The sequence below is a fragment of the Anser cygnoides genome, chromosome 5, assembly GCF_040182565.1.
Source record: "Anser cygnoides isolate HZ-2024a breed goose chromosome 5, Taihu_goose_T2T_genome, whole genome shotgun sequence".
Lineage (NCBI taxonomy): Eukaryota > Metazoa > Chordata > Aves > Anseriformes > Anatidae > Anser > Anser cygnoides.
The window spans coordinates 10,174,885-10,192,938 of NC_089877.1; the positions used below are offsets into that span (position 1 = coordinate 10,174,885).

The following is an 18,054-nucleotide window of genomic DNA, read 5'->3' on the forward strand; positions in this document are numbered from 1 at the left end:
CCTTACTACCTGTACAAATGATTATACGTGCCCTCCTATGAAGACTTTTATGTGCTTAGATTTAAAGCAGTGACTGCTGCCTGATGGCTGGGTAAGAGTACTTTGTATGCCAAGCACGCTCCTGAGTAAAGTAAGATAAATCTGAAACAGATGTGGTATTAGACGGCACTCAGAACTAAATCATTGGCAATTCCTACTTTGCTGGTACATTGTTTCTGGAAGAAATTTGATAAAATATGTCATGTATGAGACACAAATGAGGTATTATAAATGCTTATTATTAATATTACCTGGTTAGGGGATACAGTACTCCCATATTTCATTAAAATCCTTTAGATTAGAATCAGAATTTTACAAGAAATGTGTTTGAATGATTGCAACCTCCATTTGGTCTTATACACCACATACATATTACTCTCCCAGTGTTTGGAATCTAGGCAAAGTCTCAGCCACCTTTGGCTTTTAAAAAAAGACCTATTAAATCAGTCAGAGAGCCTCTTGAATTACATTGGAAATGGAGTAAAAAAAAAAAAAAAAAAAAAGTAAAACCATTGACACTACCCTTCTTTATGAAGTCCCTTAAGCCCCTGACTGGGTAGCATAACCTGGATTTCCACGACCAAGCCACGAGACCAGAGAGCTAGCCAGGCACTTCTGAGCTGTGCAGCCAGCATCGTGGTGAACTTGCTGTGCCTACTGTAAGGAATGCAAACAGGCAGACAGCTTCGAGCTCCTGACAAGGTCTCAACACTGACAAGAAACCACTACAAGCAAGAACTTAAGGCTCCTGCTCATAGTTGGAGCTCTACAGCTTTCTTTTCTCTTACTTCAACCGTGCCGTGCAAGGTAGAGCTCTGGCAATTAGCCTGAGGAGCACATGAAGATAGCTGCTTGATTATCATCGCAGAGAAGGGAGGAAAGGCTGCACAACTGCAGCAGTGACTTAAAATACGAGCCAGTGGCAAAACGTGGAAGCTTTTTCATCACTTTGCAAGGAACAGCCACACACTCTCATTCCAACAGACAGAAAATAGACACGATCCCTTAAGCACTGTCATAATACCTCTTGTTTTGAAATTTGTTCTCTGTATTATGGAGCTGTGACAAGCATCTATACCATAAAACAAAAAGGCGATAAAACAGGAAACAAACAGAGCAGTGCACGGCACCCTTCTCTGAGCTAGCGACTAACACCCATGACAGAGCCCTCCTGCACAACAGGATCAGTCACGCTGGGTTTCACAAGCATGTAAAACAGAGTGCTATTAGACTACTCCTGGTTTTATTTTTTAATACTACACTATGCTTGGACACTGGTTTGCTGATATTTAAGTAGCACAGGCATTTCATAATGCTCACAATCAAAAATAGCTTTATAAATTCCGGATAAAAAGTTACAATCTTTGGCACTTCAGGAAGAGAAATAGGTTTTTGACTCCAAGTGCAAAGCATTTTGATTCCTGCAGTCAGAAGAATTTCTTCTACATTCTAGGTATGCGTTTTCACTAATCAATTTTATTTACTAAAGAATCTACAGAGGACTTGACTAATATCAGTTATATATTTGGAAAATTTATCAGTGAAAACTGAGGCATACCGTTTGTTTTTAATAGCACATTGCTGAATTAGCTACAGGGTACGCGTGGCACAGTATTGCCAAAGTTCTTCAAGTCTTGCCAGGCTTTTGAACATATGCTTTGCTATTCTGGCAGGTATCCACTAAATCAGTGTTCAACAAAGATTAAATCTAAGAAATTGTGGTTGGAGAGTTCTTTCCTAAAGCTGTGTTTCAGATTGATGCTATGCAATGGTATGTATTACTTACGCTTATTTTAATTATGCCAAGCAGATAGAAAGATACTGCAATATATGTTATTGCATCATGGTTTTCCTGACCTTAAATTCCTGTTAAGTTGCATTAGTATAGGACTAAATACGTTTGAACAATATATCAAAATAGCTGTCTACACACTTAAAATACTCATCTTCCGTTCCTTAACACTAAAACAGAAAAGAAGATAATGCTGCTTCAAAAGGTGGAGTGCAAAGGAGGTGCAGGCAGAGGGCAGTGGGGAAGCCAACAGCCCTTGGAACACAAAGTGACTTGATCACCTTTGTACAGACCAGCCCATAAAAGCGCTTAGGCAGGGGAGCTGATTAATGTAGACCGATCTATGGCCTTACCCATTATTAAAGGCCTTATCCAGTATGAAGCCACAGTTTCGAAATATTTAAACCACATTTTCTAAGCCCCTTTGACTTTCAAGTTCCTGAATTCCCAGTTGTCTGTTAGGTTATGTTGATCCCCGAAGTACGACACAGCCAGAGGCAGCACTTCCCAGCAGGTTTGATGTGCGCCCAGCCAGAGCAGAGCACTCTCCAGTTGTCACCAGTGGCATCCATAACGAATGCTTCATTAACTAGACCGTATCCGAGTACCCAGGTAGAAAATTCATCTTGTAAATCCTTGTAAAAACCTTAGTTTCAATCAAGGCAACTAGTTAATGCCACGTAACTCCGAGTGTTGTACTCTCCCAGCTCCCCAGCTTGTCATGCAGAAACAAAAAATAATTCCAGCATTTATTTGCATATTTAAAACCCTCTGTTGCTCACACAAATGTTTTTTTCTTCCCATCCAACGCAGCTATTTTCACTAAGTCCCTCTCCAAACAGCGTTTCCCATGACCCCACTGCCAAACCCACGCGCCGTACCTCCAAACCCGCAGCCTGGGTAACTCCGTCTGCAGGTCGTGCACATCGGGACGTGCTAAACACCACCGGACGCAGGCAGCTGGCCTCTGACAGAAAAGGTGGTGCCTTCTGTCGGTAGCCTAACAAGTACCCCAAAGCATTCAGTACTGCAAAAGGCAAGGCAGAGACTCAGCACAACCACAATGTATCTGTCTAGATTTCAGACTGAAGCTGTTTTGCATCCCACTGGTTTAGAGTATAGAGGAAGAGCAAATGCGCATCCGCACACGTTGCCTAGACACATGACAAAATTCTTGAGTCTAAATGATCCAAGCTGGCTGCTTGTAAAGTCTCTGAACAGCTTGCGAACACCATCCGTTGTTACAAAAGCTAAACTTTCTATTCCTCGCACAGCATCACATCAATGTTTGTATTCTGCTTCATTCCAAACACAGAAATATTTACTATTTTGCCTTGTGTAGCCCTTCACGATCTCAGTCTGCAACAAATAAGGGCTCTTTCCCTTATGGCAGCATCTTATTCACTTTATGTCATTTGTGATAGTTTTTTTTTTAATGCTTTCTTGATGCCTTTAAATCCTACTGACCACTGGTATTACATTAGCTGCCTTATTAGCCATTTGAATTTTACACTGGCAACTTAGGTTCATTGCTGTTCGCTTCCCCTCTCAATGCAGTCTGTATGGTGGAAGTGCTGCTCCCACAGTTCCTTTCTATTCCGATGGAGTTTCGCCCAGAGTAATTTGCTTTGTATTACTGGAATTGTGACTATGCAACAACCAGAGGGATGTCCTGAAACAACTAGTTTTTAGTAATACTGCCCAATATAAATTTCATGTTCTTAGTTGATTAAGCCAGTAGACAGACACTTCAAGCCTTCAATGGCTCATTTTACAAGATTTTCATAGCTTGCTGGTGCTATCTTTTGTTTGAACAAAACCACTATTTTTGGCACAAGATGAATGATAATATTGTGGATTTTGTTTAACCCTCAAGAGGAGGCCCATCACTATATTTAACTGTTACTGGTTAGAAAATAAAACTACTTTTGAGTCTTATTTCTACTATAAAATGTGACAAGGAAGGACTGGCAGCATGAATGTCTTCCAGTTACTTGTCATATTTTTCTTCCCATAAGAGAAAATTTTTACATTCTTTCCTAACTACACCTGGCATATTTCCTATTTGCATCTAGAAGATAGGATAAAAGCAAAACTGTTTTAAATGATTTGAGTTGTATCATGTACTCCATCAGTGACCCAATTGCTTCAAGTATTTAGAAGTTCAATTTCTAAACATTTCAGATCCTCAGGTTCTGAATTATCTCTCTCTTGAGACTGACTATGTCAAAGATGCATTCACCCATTTATTTTACGTAACAATTTTGCTTCAGTAATTTGTTGCAGTTATCTGTTAGCATCCATTTCTTCTTCTAAAAAACCAGGAAGACACATCAGACAGACCGACTTGCAGCACCTGATCCCATGCGCCCCAAGTAGAGACTCCCTCGAATGACGTCCTTTGGATCCCAGAGCGTATGCACTGGTCGGAAGCTGAAACAATGTCTATGTATGCAATAGCTATGCTGTAGATAAATTACTTAGCTCAGTCTTGAAGGAATTCAGTCCAATATGTTTTTAACTTAATAGCATTTTTTTTTTCTTCTTTAAGCGCACTGTATATCGACAGTTTGCTTTTCAGCTGCCGTGGTGATACTTTTTCACTGTCACATGGTTATCTGAAATGCTTTGGTCTTATTATTAAGTGTAAAAAAGATTTTGCAGAAAAAGCACATATATTTTACTACTACTTTAAAAACACTTCTGGTAAGGTTAACATGAAGAATATAAAGCCCTGAGAGAGCATAACATCTGTCATTACTAATGGCTACACCAATTAACTACCTCATGAAAACAATCTCCATTTCTCCTAATTAATAATGTCTGTAATTAAAAGAGACAGCTTTTTCACAGTCACCTCATCACTGAAAAGCATGACACAGAGGAAGAACACTAGAAACACTGTGCAGACAAGTTCTGCTGAGGAACTTAAGCCAGCCGAGACTTCCTTGGTTCTAAACTGAAGATGCCTGCAGCCTCCGCTCCCTACAGGTATCTGTAGATAATGAGGTAAGCTCAGACGCATTTCTAGGACAATAATTTCTGAATTTGCTTGTTATGTAGGTCTACTCATTCATGTGAAAATCTAGTATAACTCCAGAACTTTTTAAAATGGCAACTTTCAGTGTTGTATAAAGTGAACACTGGTGACAGAACCAGTAAAACCCAAGTATTGCATAGCACTATTTAGAACCAGTTACTCACATTTCTCCTGAATGCCTTCAGATAAGGTACAGAAGTGGATGACTGCAAGCCTGAGGTTACAGAAAGAGGCACACAAAGGCTGACCAAGCCGATACAAGACCTAGAAGAATTGACAAGTTGTGGCACCTAGAACAGAAAACTGTCCTTAACCCCAGTAGCCAGTTTGCCTCTATGCAAGTGAAATTCAGTCTATGTTCTCACATGTTTGTGCACACAAACTGAGATGTGATTCTCTTGCTTATAGGCCAGAAATGAGCTACCAGCACATGATGAAAATGGATTTCATCGTCGTGCAACTCTTGTTCGCCTGCAAATCACCACAGCTGGTGATGCTGCAGAACTAAAGAATTTTTTCTTTACCAACTGTGGTGTAGCTCCCTGCTAGCTTTCAGTGACTGACGAGATTTAGCATGTGACAAAGACTTCTTAGAGCAAGATACAATGAAAAGCCTGTTAATTAGATGGCTTTCTTTAGCCCCCTTCAGCAACCTTTGTACCAATTTCGAGTCACCTACCTGAACATCAGGCCCACGTAAGACAGCTCAATGTCTCTTGAGACATGCTGTGGAGGTGTACAGAGCTATTTTAAAAATCTGTAATTTTATAATTTTCCAAAATTACAGGGGAAAAGTTGAGATCATTACTAAGGCACTTAAAAACTCTAAAGGTTAAGTATCTGAAAAACAATTACCAGTGCTCTTTTCAAGTCTGTGATTTAAAAAGAAAATGATATCCTTTCAACAAATACAATTAAGCCAACTGTACAGAACTATGCAAGTTTTCTCTATTCATCTATGCACCTAATTTAGATTTTTGTATTACTTTAAGATATTTTTTCCTTTCATGAATAATGTCTTTTAAGAAATCAAGAATAATGTATTTTATGAATTTTTTTTAACTTTATGAAATGGCAAAATTGCTCAGCTGGAACATAATTTCTATTTCTCTATATTAAACCCAAGTGCAAATACATTTTAACCGCTATTTTGTCACATCTCATAATATCCACTGCATCTCTTCTCACAGAAAGTTGAAACATCACACACACAAGAAATTAGTTTAGATGACAAAAGGTCTTTCCAGATAAAGCTCTTCCACTGAAAACAGAGAACAGGATCTAGCTACAAAGACTGAGCTAGATTATAAACTAGATTGTAGACTTTGTACTAGATTGTGACTACAAACGAAGCATCCTCCTGAACCTATCATGCATATTACGTTATCCTTTAAGAGTGAGACAGATTTTAGACTCATTCTTAGAAAAAGATTTTAGTCTGACCTCCTGCTTAGCCCAGTTTTTGAACTGAACATATTTTCATATAATATACTGTGGTCACATCAAAGAGAATTAGTTTACAAGAAGATGACAGCACAGCAAAATGGCTGCAATTTTACTCTGTATAAAATGCTCCAGAAAATATGCTTTTTTTCTGTTGCTATATAGTTATCTAACGCTAAAAGAAGAAATTAATCATAGGTGATGCTACTATATTGTTTATCTGTTTGTTAGAACATTTGGTAATAGAGAAAGTATTCATTTGTGAAAAGTTAAGAGGATAATGGAGTGCAGAAGAAGAAAAAAATCACGTTTAATACAAGAGAGAGAAGATGTTCTGGGTAAGGCAGAAAAATTCACAGATATTAAATTCAAATATGCATCAAAAAATAGTTTCTGACTTTGTTTAGCAAGCAGCTCTCAATAGATACTGCAGCTGGAGTTGCATAAAATTTAGTGGAAGGTATTCTGAAAGTAAAATGTACTTTGAAACTATTCAGTACATAACTCAATACTTCTATTAACCCTCAATTGTTTGACTTCATACCTAGAAACAGAGACAGGCAATCCGAAAAAGTTTCAACCTAGCTTTTATGTTAGCATTTACCTCCTTAACTACTACATTGCAATGCTCCATAGCCTCAACTTAATAATACACAGAGCCACCCATTATCTGAGAGGACTACTGGTGTGCTCAAAGTTAACAGACAAGTATTCAAGATTTTGAAAATTATTTCATTAACATCAAACTTTCCTATAATAAAACAAGTGCATGCCCACAGCCTTCCAATATCACAGCATAAAATTCGTAACCACAGTGGCATAAAAGTTATCAAATAGCAAGAAGCCCATGAACAATTTAAAATTCAGTTAAATCAATTAGACCTTCTGAAAGACAAGATAGTGGACGCTGTTTAATACGTTACTAATCTCACAACTTTTTTTTATTTAAACTTGAAGTTCGCAGCTTTTATTTAAGACTTTAAAAACTGCTTACATGCTTAGAAGCTTGTCTAACTTTTCTAATTAGACTAGCTAATAAAAGATATCTCTCCCACTGCAAAACTTGCCTCACTGTGCTCTTAGAGTTTTGATGTTAGAATTAATATCATCACATACTCTGTGCGATTAATGATCTATTTAAGGTACCAAATGAATACTCTGTGCAATTAATGATCTACTTATTTAAGTTATCAAATGAAACCCTTAAGCTTAATATTTCACTCACAAAATTCTATGCTGACCAATAATTGTTTCTAAAATAAAAAATAAAGAAGCCATGTTACATTGTATGGTGTAGACATGAGCACATAGACTTCATTACTAGAGTGAGGCACTTCATTCCTCAGAAAATTAAACCTTTGTCACTATGTGAGGTATTTTTGTACTATTTCAACATAAGTAAGTTAATGTGGAAGCAAAAAAAATAAAAATTATGGGAGCTGGGCATGCAGAATTATAAAAATGGAATTATTTAGGTAAGGAACAGTGATTTCTATATCTTGGAAGTAACCTATAAAGAAGATTTCTGTAAGAAGGAGTATCCTTGAATTTAGGGATCTTTGTCAAAAAGTGTTCCTGATAATCAAAGTCTCAGGCAAGAAAGCAGTTCCCTCTCATAAACACGTTAAAAATCTAATCTGCTTAAATTTTTATCTCATTTTGACACACACTTTCCAGAACTAATGGTTAGAATTACATTCATAAAATTTGTCAGGAGTGATGAAATGTAAGACAACAAATACTTTTTTTTTCTATTTATTTTTTCTCTGAAACAGACATGCTATAAAATAAGCTAGTAGAAAGAAAATACTCTCACATTTGAAATCATATAAATGATTTGCTAACCACAAGTGGAATACAGCTTCTTTGAACATTGTAAAGATTTGACTGTATTTCCAGACAGTGAAGGCAGGGATGCAGATACATAACGATTTGAGGGTTTAAGTTGTAAGAGTTTCAAGTAACTTCTACTGTCTTGAATAAACTGATGCAAATGAAATTCTTACCATGACGGGATAAGGAGGGCTACATACCATCATCTAGTAAACAATTAAAAATCAGACAATTGGTTTTAAAGGACAATAATTTTTAATGCATATAAGACAATTTGGTGAGTTTTCCTCACCTAAAAGACGACAGAGAAAAGGCATGGGGAAAAAAAAAAAAAGATGCTATTTTATGAGGGAAAGACCAAAGCAAGAGAAGAGTTTTGTGAATATCCTACGTGTATTCATTGTTTTCAAGTGTTTTGGAGTTTGACTGCCAGAAACATGGGGAAGAATCCACATCTTATAAAAACGTTTATTGTGAACTAGTTCAATAGATCACTCCTTTAATACTGTAAAATTTCTGTATTCTTCCTTGGCTTTAACCAAAAGCTATGCAGCTGCACTCACTATTCTGCATTTAAATTTGTTCAGGTAATATTGCAAAAGAAATAGGAAGGCATTTTAGAACAGAATGTGAAATGTCAATACTATTGTTTCATCTTTTTTTTCCCTCAATTAATGTACGTAGTAAGGCAAAATAATTGCTCTTATTTGAAATTTGAGTGGTATATAAAGAGAAAAATAGCTTTCAATATCAACTACATTTCCACTTACACCACAAAAAGAAATCCAAAACTTCACAAATGAACCAAGTTCACCAAATGTATTTTCTGCCCTGCTACTGAATTAATACTCCAGTACTGTATCTGATTAAATGCTTAGATTCAATATGAGATAAAATAAAAACTAATCTTACTCTGTACTTGCAGGAAAGCCAAAAGGTTAAATATTTCTGCTGCAGTGATTCCAACTGTCTTTCTTCACAATCTTACAGCTTTTGACTTCAAATGCTGCTTCTGGATACTAAAGAAATGACATTCTGCTGATGGAAAACCTTTTCACACTATCCTTAGAAACACTTTATCACTAACTGTTCATTTTGATTACATTCTTGCTGGACTTGTTACTGAAACAACAAATATCGATGATAATTTAAATAAATATCATCTAATTTATCTGAAAAATAAAACTTAATAAAAGGATATATGTATTATTTTATTTTTAGAAGGGTATAACTCTACTGATTTCAAGAAGATGACCTCAAGACTTTATACAACAAAATAACTAGAGCATCCAAAATATATGTAGACATTTTTACATTAAATTATTATTTTTAAAGAAGAATTTGGAGACTTGCATTTTCAAGTCTTTCAGATTAGATACTGGCAGGTATTATAGCAAAAATAAGAATTAATTCAATAAGATCAAGCAGTAAGAACAGAATTTTAATTTTCAACTCATTGTCCAATCAAATGAAATTTTAAGATACATCTTAAAAACTGCTACTTAAAAATTTTGACTTCTTCAGAGCTTTGTTCGCCTAAAAAAAAAGCTGAATGGAAAATTGCTTGCAATCACATACCTCCTAGTATTGCCAAACAAAATTGGAAGAAGCAGTAACAAGAAAGTTTACATTTCCATTACTGAAATTTTCTTAAAGATCTTCAGTTGTGCAGAGGATGGAATGGTGACTGAACTCCGGTTGGCAAACTAACTCTTGTACGCTTAGGAGACGGATCCTTGAGCTAAATATAAAACATGCCTTGCCGTTACAAAATCTATGTTGTAGAAATGGATGTTAGATGCAACATCTGAGAAGTCATTGCATACAAAAATGTTGGATTTATTCCATGTAATTGTGTCAAGTGAAGGTGTCTTAAAAATTCTGATCTCACTGAAAAATTAATGTGATCTTCATAAATAAAACTCTTGTAAAGGTCCAGTAAAGCTATGTCTATTCAATACAGCCACTGTTAACAATCATCAAAAAAACATTTTTAGCAGAAACTTTTCTTTCAAACACAACCAGTAAAAATAAAAAAAATGTAACTTTGGGTTTAGCCAGCACATACTTGAAGTGATTTGAATCTAATGTGATATCAGTACACAATAACAGAACGGTTTAATAGCGTCACAAAGCTTTTATTATATATACACTATTATATACATATACTTAAAAAAAAATAAAACACTGTAAACAAAAAGGCTTTGCAAAAAAAATAAGTTCATACTTCTTGTTGCAAACTAGTATCAGACAATACCGCCTTGTGGCAAACAACATCTAAATCCTTCTGGCTCCCTCAACAACTTGAACAGCTATGGTCACAAATACGTATTTTATATCTCTTTAGGCTCATTAGCTGCTTCTGTTAGACATAACTGCTCCTCTTTAGTGTACTCGCAGTTGCCTTCAATGTTTTGCAAAGCTCTCTCTGCAAACTCTACTTCACTCCAGGAGGCTGGACCACTTTCCCTAGCAGCTCAGTGTTCTTAAGCACGCAAATTTCTGATAGAGCCTGACATCTGACAGGCAAATTATTATCAACAAACTAATGGGAAATGTGCTATTAGTGCTTCCCCCCATCCCAAACAAACAAACAAACTCAAAGGTTGCTTTGGGGAGGGTGGGTTTTGTTCTTTTTGTTTTGTTACTGGTAGAATACATTACTTGATTTTAAGTGCTGGCTTTTTTTGTTTGTTTGTTTTGATGGTAACTTTTGAGGCACTACTCTTTCAGTATGTTGGGTTTAAAATAAATAAAACTAGCAGAGCTCATCTATAGTTGATGACCTGCCCTTCCATGAGTCATCCACACCTTTGAGAACTTCTGACTGCAGCCAAAATGTCAAATTAAAGGGCATTCAGTATTTGGACCCTTGAAACCAAAGTTTTCTATATGACCTGCTACCTGTTCAAACCCTTAAAAAGTTTCGGCATCTCAAGACGAAAGCTAGCCAGTCCAGCAGCCAAATCAGTCATCATCCCCCATCTGGTCAAAGGATAGAAACATCTGTATTTCTTTTCAATGACTGTTGGTGAAAGCTGTAATAATTGTTGGAGCGAACAAGATATACTTACTATAATTAATTTAATTTAGAAATTAATGGTGATGGCTATTGGCCATAGCAGCTGTCAGCACACCTACCAAAATGTTGACTCCCAGTGCAGTCAGCAGTGAGCCCCTGCACAAATGAAGGCTGAGTCCTTGTTGAGCTACTTTGGCAAAAGCGCAGCCGGCACACCATGGGAAGAGAATATTCCCCTCCCTTGATGCTGCTGTGGCCACATCTGGAACAGTGCCCAGTTTGGGGACCTGCCTGTACAGGAGACATCTACACCCTGCAGAGACTCCAGTGGGGGGCTACCAAGACGGTTAAGAAGCTGGGATGTACGGCATAGGAGAAACCAACACTTAGCACAGCAAAGAGAAATCTGAGAGACAAGCTAACTGCAGGTCCACTCCACTATTTGCAGGTCAGTCCACCACCTAAAAAGGGGAGTTGCAGAGAAAAGAGAGACATAGATGCCCAGCAAAAGGACAAGAGGCCACAAGGTGCAGCAGGGAAAATTTCCAACAGGCATAGGGAAATTATTCTTCACTGTGCAAGTAGTGAAACACCGAGACAGAGAGGGCTCTGGAACTGTGGATCTTCAAAACCTGACTGGATAAGGCTTTGAGCAACATGACATAGCTTTGAAGCTGGGCTGCTAGGAGCAGAATTTTAGAATAGATGCCTCCAGAGGTACCTTCCGACCCAATTTCTTACTCAATTCCAGAAGCTTTTCATCAGGGGAAAAAAAAAAAAAAAAAGGAAGAAAAATGATGGAAGCAGAAGGGGTTAAACAAGTAGAGCAATTGCAGCAGAATGAAGATTATATATATATATATCATATACTTATTTGAAGTGAAACTGGAAGTTCAAAATACGACAACAGAAGGGGAAACAAAGTCAACAACTACAGATTAAGAATAGTGTCCTGAGTTCTGCAAACTAATGGGGAAAGAAAAAAACACAAAAAAGAGAAGTTGTCAAGGGGTTGAGATGTCCTTTGACATGATCACAACTTGCAAAGAGTTTCCTGCAAGGAAATTACCTTTGCTAGTCAGACCTCCATCAAATTCAAGGTGTCTGTTACTGAAAATTACACCAATTAAAATTAAAACTCTACCTTCCGTTTCTGTAAGATTAATACTGCCAAGTAATATGGCAGATGATCCCACTGAACTCTATCTTCACAAGATTTGTTAGGGATATTTTACTGTTCAAATTGAGCAATCTGGTCTAGTGGAACGTGTTCTGTGGCAGGAAAGTTGGAATTAGATGATCTTTAAGGTCCCTTCCAACCAAAACCATTCTACGGTGCTATGAAATATCTGTCTACCATTTCGTAGTATTTATGCAGTTATTTTAAAGATAAGTGTATAATTTTTTACCTTGTGGTAGTTAATAGCTTCTTATTAAATAATAGCTTCTTATTTTAGAGTTCTGCGAAAAACATAAAAATTTGTAAAATCTGAAAAAATAGAAATCCTGAGTCTTTAGATTTGCCCAAGTGGTCTTTTGAGAAGTGCTGTTCCTCCTACACTTTTTAATAAAAATATTGATGTCCATTTTGGAGAACTTGGCTACATACAAAGTTGCCTGAACTCTGCAGTTACAGTTATATACGCAATACTCCAGCTGCACCTAGTCTCAACGAAGCAACAGCTTCCAAACAGCAAGATGACAGCTCTGTGCAAAATCTCACTGCAGAAGAGAGTCAATGCTGCACTTCAGGCAGTTCGTTTCCCATTATCAGACTGAGTTTTCACATAACCTCCTGCACTGGAAAAAATACTACTTGGGGAAAATTGACTTTGTGCCATGTATTCATTCAGCATCTACAACTATGAGACTGAGAAACAGCTCTGTTCCTTAAGCAGTTGTCCCATTTCCTAGTACTGGCCTCAAGATAACACTTTTTCATAAAACAAAATTCATGCAAAACCTAATCCCTCGGCACTACTTTATCAAAGGTTTACAAGGCAGATTTGCATTAAACTGAGAGAAATTCATCACAGAAAAATAGAAGGATTGCACATCAATGCTTTCCTGACAGAATAACTTCTCACACGTCATTTATTAAAGAAGTACCATTTTCCTACATTGACAAGTAGCGATTTTTCCTGCACTGGGAAAAAATATTCCCATGGATATAACCAGCATGCATGGGATCTTCTCTTTCTCTGTCTCTTTGTGGGCTCTTGGATGGGAGCCATCAATAGTTCTGTCTGCATTGGCTTCTATATAGCAGTATGATAGAGCATTTACCTATTGGATGCCCAAACTAGTGAATTATTAGGAAAAGATGAAAATGAAAAAGAGCGATTAATTAGTATAGTGAGATTTTTTCAGCCACTGTCTGTCTATAAATGACTTGTGGTTTTTGGTCAGGTTCTTGTGAAAACTGAAGACTAGGAACATATTTTACAAATCTGAATTGGACCAGAAGTGCTGTCGTTTTAAAACTTGGACAAAGAATAGGCAACCTGCTATCAGTACCCTAAAGCTATAGTGTACTGCTGATAGATACTGAAGTAGTTCGCATCAAAGGGATTATGTTGGTTTACTTCTTAGCATACTAGGCCTCAATAATCAGTTATTACTTTATTAGTATCCATAAGGCTAAATTTTCCATTGGAAAAAAAGAAAAAGAAAAAAGTCTCAATAGCAACATATACTGAACTGCTCACTTACAACTGCATATTCACTTGTCCAGCAACATCCAGAATGACTTGCAAGAGAGCATGCAAGAGAAATGCAGATTTGCATCTGCTTTTTGACTCGTTTTAGTATGCATTTAAAAAACATAACACAATTACTGACTCATCATTTACTGTTTAACATAAAACGTGTTTTCATCCAACAGTTATAGACAATTTCTACATTTTTTAAGATTACTTCAGCGCTCATTTCTCAAATATAAAATGAAAATTCAACAGAATCAGTAATGAAGACATTGTGATTACAGAAGATATATTATTACAAGAAATGAACACAAAAATTAAAAAAAAAGGCAAATAAAAGAAAGCACATAACCAAAACTACTCTAATACACACTTTCCTGTGAGAAACTTTAAGAAATTACCATCTCATAAACACAGGGAGTAAAAATGAATGGGAGAAGTAGCAACAACAAAACACGCAAAAGGAATTTTATTCCTCTCCCTTTGCTAATCCTGAAAACAATGAATTTTAAATGAACAGAATAAAGAAGAAGAGCAAAATACCCTAGTAAAGCTAAAACTAAGAGGTTAAAGGCTAAAATCTCTTAAAATATATTTTTCTTGAAAGTATACTTTTTGGAGATATTATTGATGCAATCTATGAAACATTTTGGACAAAACTGCTACTGGTTTGAATTCAGCTGACATGGTTTTCTTCCTCACAGTGTATTACTGCTGACATGATTAACGTACAAGTGATGGTTGAAGAGGCTAGCATCTTTTTGTAGATGGTTTCTCTGAGGTATGGTTATGTGTACAGGACATATAAAATATAAATGTATATTTGGCGGCTTAACAAGTGTTCTGGAAATGAACTAAAATCTCCTAACTACACAGAAATAGGCTGTGTAGGCCCCAGTGTTACACAAGGATCTGCAGATGAGTGCAGAGGAAGAAATACCTTCTCGTGCTCAACAGAAAGAGACTGCTACCAAAGCTTTAACCATGCTTTGGTCACACAGAAGGACCTAGTTAGGAACAACACCAAAATAAATATTGATGTGGTAGGGAAGTCTAGCAATAAAGTCTTCTCGTCCTTGGTGAGGCGCACACTTTCATTCCCATCATTTCTAACACCCACCATTTCAGGCATCAACAGATAGCACAAAGCCACTAATTTTCTTTTGGGTCTTCACTATATGTTCTGCTATCTGGTGTTACGTGGTATTTTTTCCAACACCTGCAGGTTTATAAAATTAGATTGCCTGATCACTTCGGAGACAAACCCTCTCTCTTTGGCTCTATATTACAGCTTCAATTTATTAAATACTTTCTTGACAGCATTTCCCAGTTGACCAGACACCAAGTGAAGTATCCTTGGAATCCTTCTGTCACTTTATGCTTTTTGGTTACCTGTTCATCAGTTGGTAACTCCACCACCAGAACTGGTCAGAAATGTTCAAAATGGTGAGTCTGCCACGGTAAGACCACATTTTCAGGGGACCAGAATATTCTCGAAACATCATCAACTCCTCTAAATAGTCACACTAATGCACCTTTAAAGTCAGTTTATTAAAAAATCCAGTAAAAAGAAAGTGACTGGCAGTAGAAACAAGTGAATAATTATCAAAACCAGAAAGAAAATTAAAATAATGATATCCTAATTATTCCACCTCTGCATAGCACTTGAAGTTGATGCCTTAAAATCCATGTCTTCTGGGAGCCTCAGCATGAACAGAACTGTTCACAGTTAAAAGTTAAAAAATAAAGCAAGTGTTATTTCTATTTTTTTTTCTACAGTAGAACTAAGAAAAAAAATATCCACAGCACAGCCTTTATATTCTTGTTCCCACTGATGTACTCTAAACTACAAAAGTCATCTTCCCTCCACCCCCCCATTCATGGGCAAGCATCACATTTCCATTTCTTCCACTGCCTTTTGTTTTTACCTAATGATTTCTCTATTTTTGAATTAATTGCTTTACACTGAAAAAAAAAAAAAAAAGGAGAGACTGAAGACCAACCTGAGTGCTCTTTCTTTCAGGTTGAATTTTACAACTTATGTGACATCTTAAAAAATACCCAGATTTCAGCTGTTTCTCTTTTTCCAGTTTTCTCTTTTCTTTTTCCTGGTACTTTATGAAGTATTTAGTTTAGAAGTCACATGCCTAATACTTTTACTCATTGTACTAATCATTAACCACCCATATCAAAGATGTTAGTTAATTTTCTTTTTATTACAAGACTTTCAGACCAGCCCAAGGCTACTTTCAAAGGAATTAAAACAACTGCAGGACCTGAGTGGAGATTGTTAACCTCAGACAGAATTTAGTACTTGTAAAAATGCTTTTCTAAGTTTTCTTTTCTAAGGCAGATTTCTTTTCAAGGTCTTTCTCTTCCTCTTTTCCTCTTTTTTTTCCTTCTTAAAGGAAAAAAAAATCATTGAATGGCAGCTTTCATCAAGTCCCTTGCCTTTTCATTCCATTTGCTAAAAAAAACTTGGATTCCATCTAGATAAAAATTCTGACCGTGAATACCTACGGATGTCCACTAGATCTGAAATGAAAGATTTCTATGAGATTACATATAAACTAGATGATAGAAATAGTAGGTAACAAGCACAGCTCCTTTCTCTGCTTTAGCTGACCATGAGCATATCGGACGTGGTCAGATCCTCCAAGAGCAGCAGCTCACTCATCCTGCCGCCGAAGTGATGCAGGATTTGAAGGGGGGCAGGATGGCGGCTATTTGCCCGACCGACTGACACACCTGGGAGAGATGCAGCAGCATCAGAAAGGTCTAGGGAAGTCCTGTGTGATCTAAAGAGAAGCATTAATTTCCAAATCTTACCAAACTGCATCATTAAGTCTAATAAAGGTTAAACGAGAAATGATAAAATAAATAAAAATAAAATAAAATCACTAAGATGTCACAAGACTGCAAAGCCACGGTGATATTGATTTCTTGTGATAGGTATTCAGACAACAGTACAGAGTTGTTGTATAACTCTTTTCAAATAAAATGAATATTGGCTTTTCAGAAAAAAAGCACTTTTTGGTTCATTTCATCCTGTGAGAAATCTGGTGGTTCACGTGATTTGCACTTGTGGCGCTTGTCTACATCGCCAAGCAAGCAGGCATTGCTTCTACAATGTACAAGTCTTATTTATTTTTTAAGCACCACATATTTATTTCTATTAGCTCATTCCATTTTAATTGCTGTTCTCACTATGCAAATTGTGCAGAAAACCAATATGTGATGACAATGAAAAGCAGAAAAAATTACGAAAACCTATTAATAAGTATCCTGAACTAATTTAGGATAACTTTAAAGTATAACTCATAGTCAGGCTTCTTAGTCATCTAAAAAACAAAGAAACCCTTTAGCAGTCTAAATATATTTATTAGTAACTCACGAGTTCTCATGTTAAACCTTAGCTGAGGATCACCACAGGATCTCAGAACGGTGGAGGTTGGAAAGGAAACCTGGAGGTCACCCAGTCCAAGCGCCCCTCCCAAAGCAGGGTCACCTCGAGCGGGCTGCCCGACGCTGTGTCTGGTCAGGTTGTGAATATTGCCGAGGTTGGAGACCCCACATTCTCTCCACGAAACCTCTGCCAGTGTTCAGACAGCCTGCTCATAATAATAACCTTTCACTGAAAGATAAAATATTTTAAAGGAAATGTTATTTCTTGTTTAGCTTCCTTCCTATTTATTTTGCTTCCATCTTAATCTTGCTACTCCAATTACTGAAAATGTTACAGAAGCTCTGTAAACCTTCCAGACGCAAACATATCATTGCAGGCTAATTAAGCAATGGGCAGTATAATTTTCTGCTGCAAGTCAAGCAAATGCAAGTCAAACTCATCCTTATTTCTAGATTTCCTACAACATATAGCAACAGAAAGTTGGAGAGGCTCCTTTCCTACAGTACAAAAGAAAAGCAAGCTGGGATTGATCCCTAACAGCATGTTATTTTTACTTCAGAGTAATATCCTAAAAAGTAGTTCATTCACAAGTCAAATTCCCAGGCACAGCACTGAAATCCCATTGCTATCAGTGAGAGTACGTGGGGCTTCTGTGTGGAGTCCATCCATAAATGTATTTATTTATTTTTAATGTTCGAGGATGCTCAAGATAGCTTCCAAATCAATTGTCACGAAGTTTTTGTGATGGACCTTTGAGCCCAAGCAGCTTTCAGGCAA

General features: G+C 36.8%; 1 protein-coding gene across 12 annotated transcripts in view; it reads right to left on the reverse strand.

The window, feature by feature from the left end:
• Window positions 1–18,054, reverse strand: part of ANO3 (anoctamin 3) — a 256,594-nt gene that overhangs the window by 111,757 nt on the left and 126,783 nt on the right. Inside the window, exon 1 of one of the 12 annotated variants that reach the window (XM_066997448.1) lies at window positions 2,713–2,860. The exons of the other annotated variants lie outside the window; for them this stretch is intronic. Within the exon in view, the coding sequence (XP_066853549.1) occupies window positions 2,713–2,758 (46 nt within the window). The 5' untranslated portion in view covers window positions 2,759–2,860. Of the gene's footprint in view, window positions 1–2,712; window positions 2,861–18,054 lie in introns of those variants that run through there. 12 annotated transcript variants of the gene reach the window in all.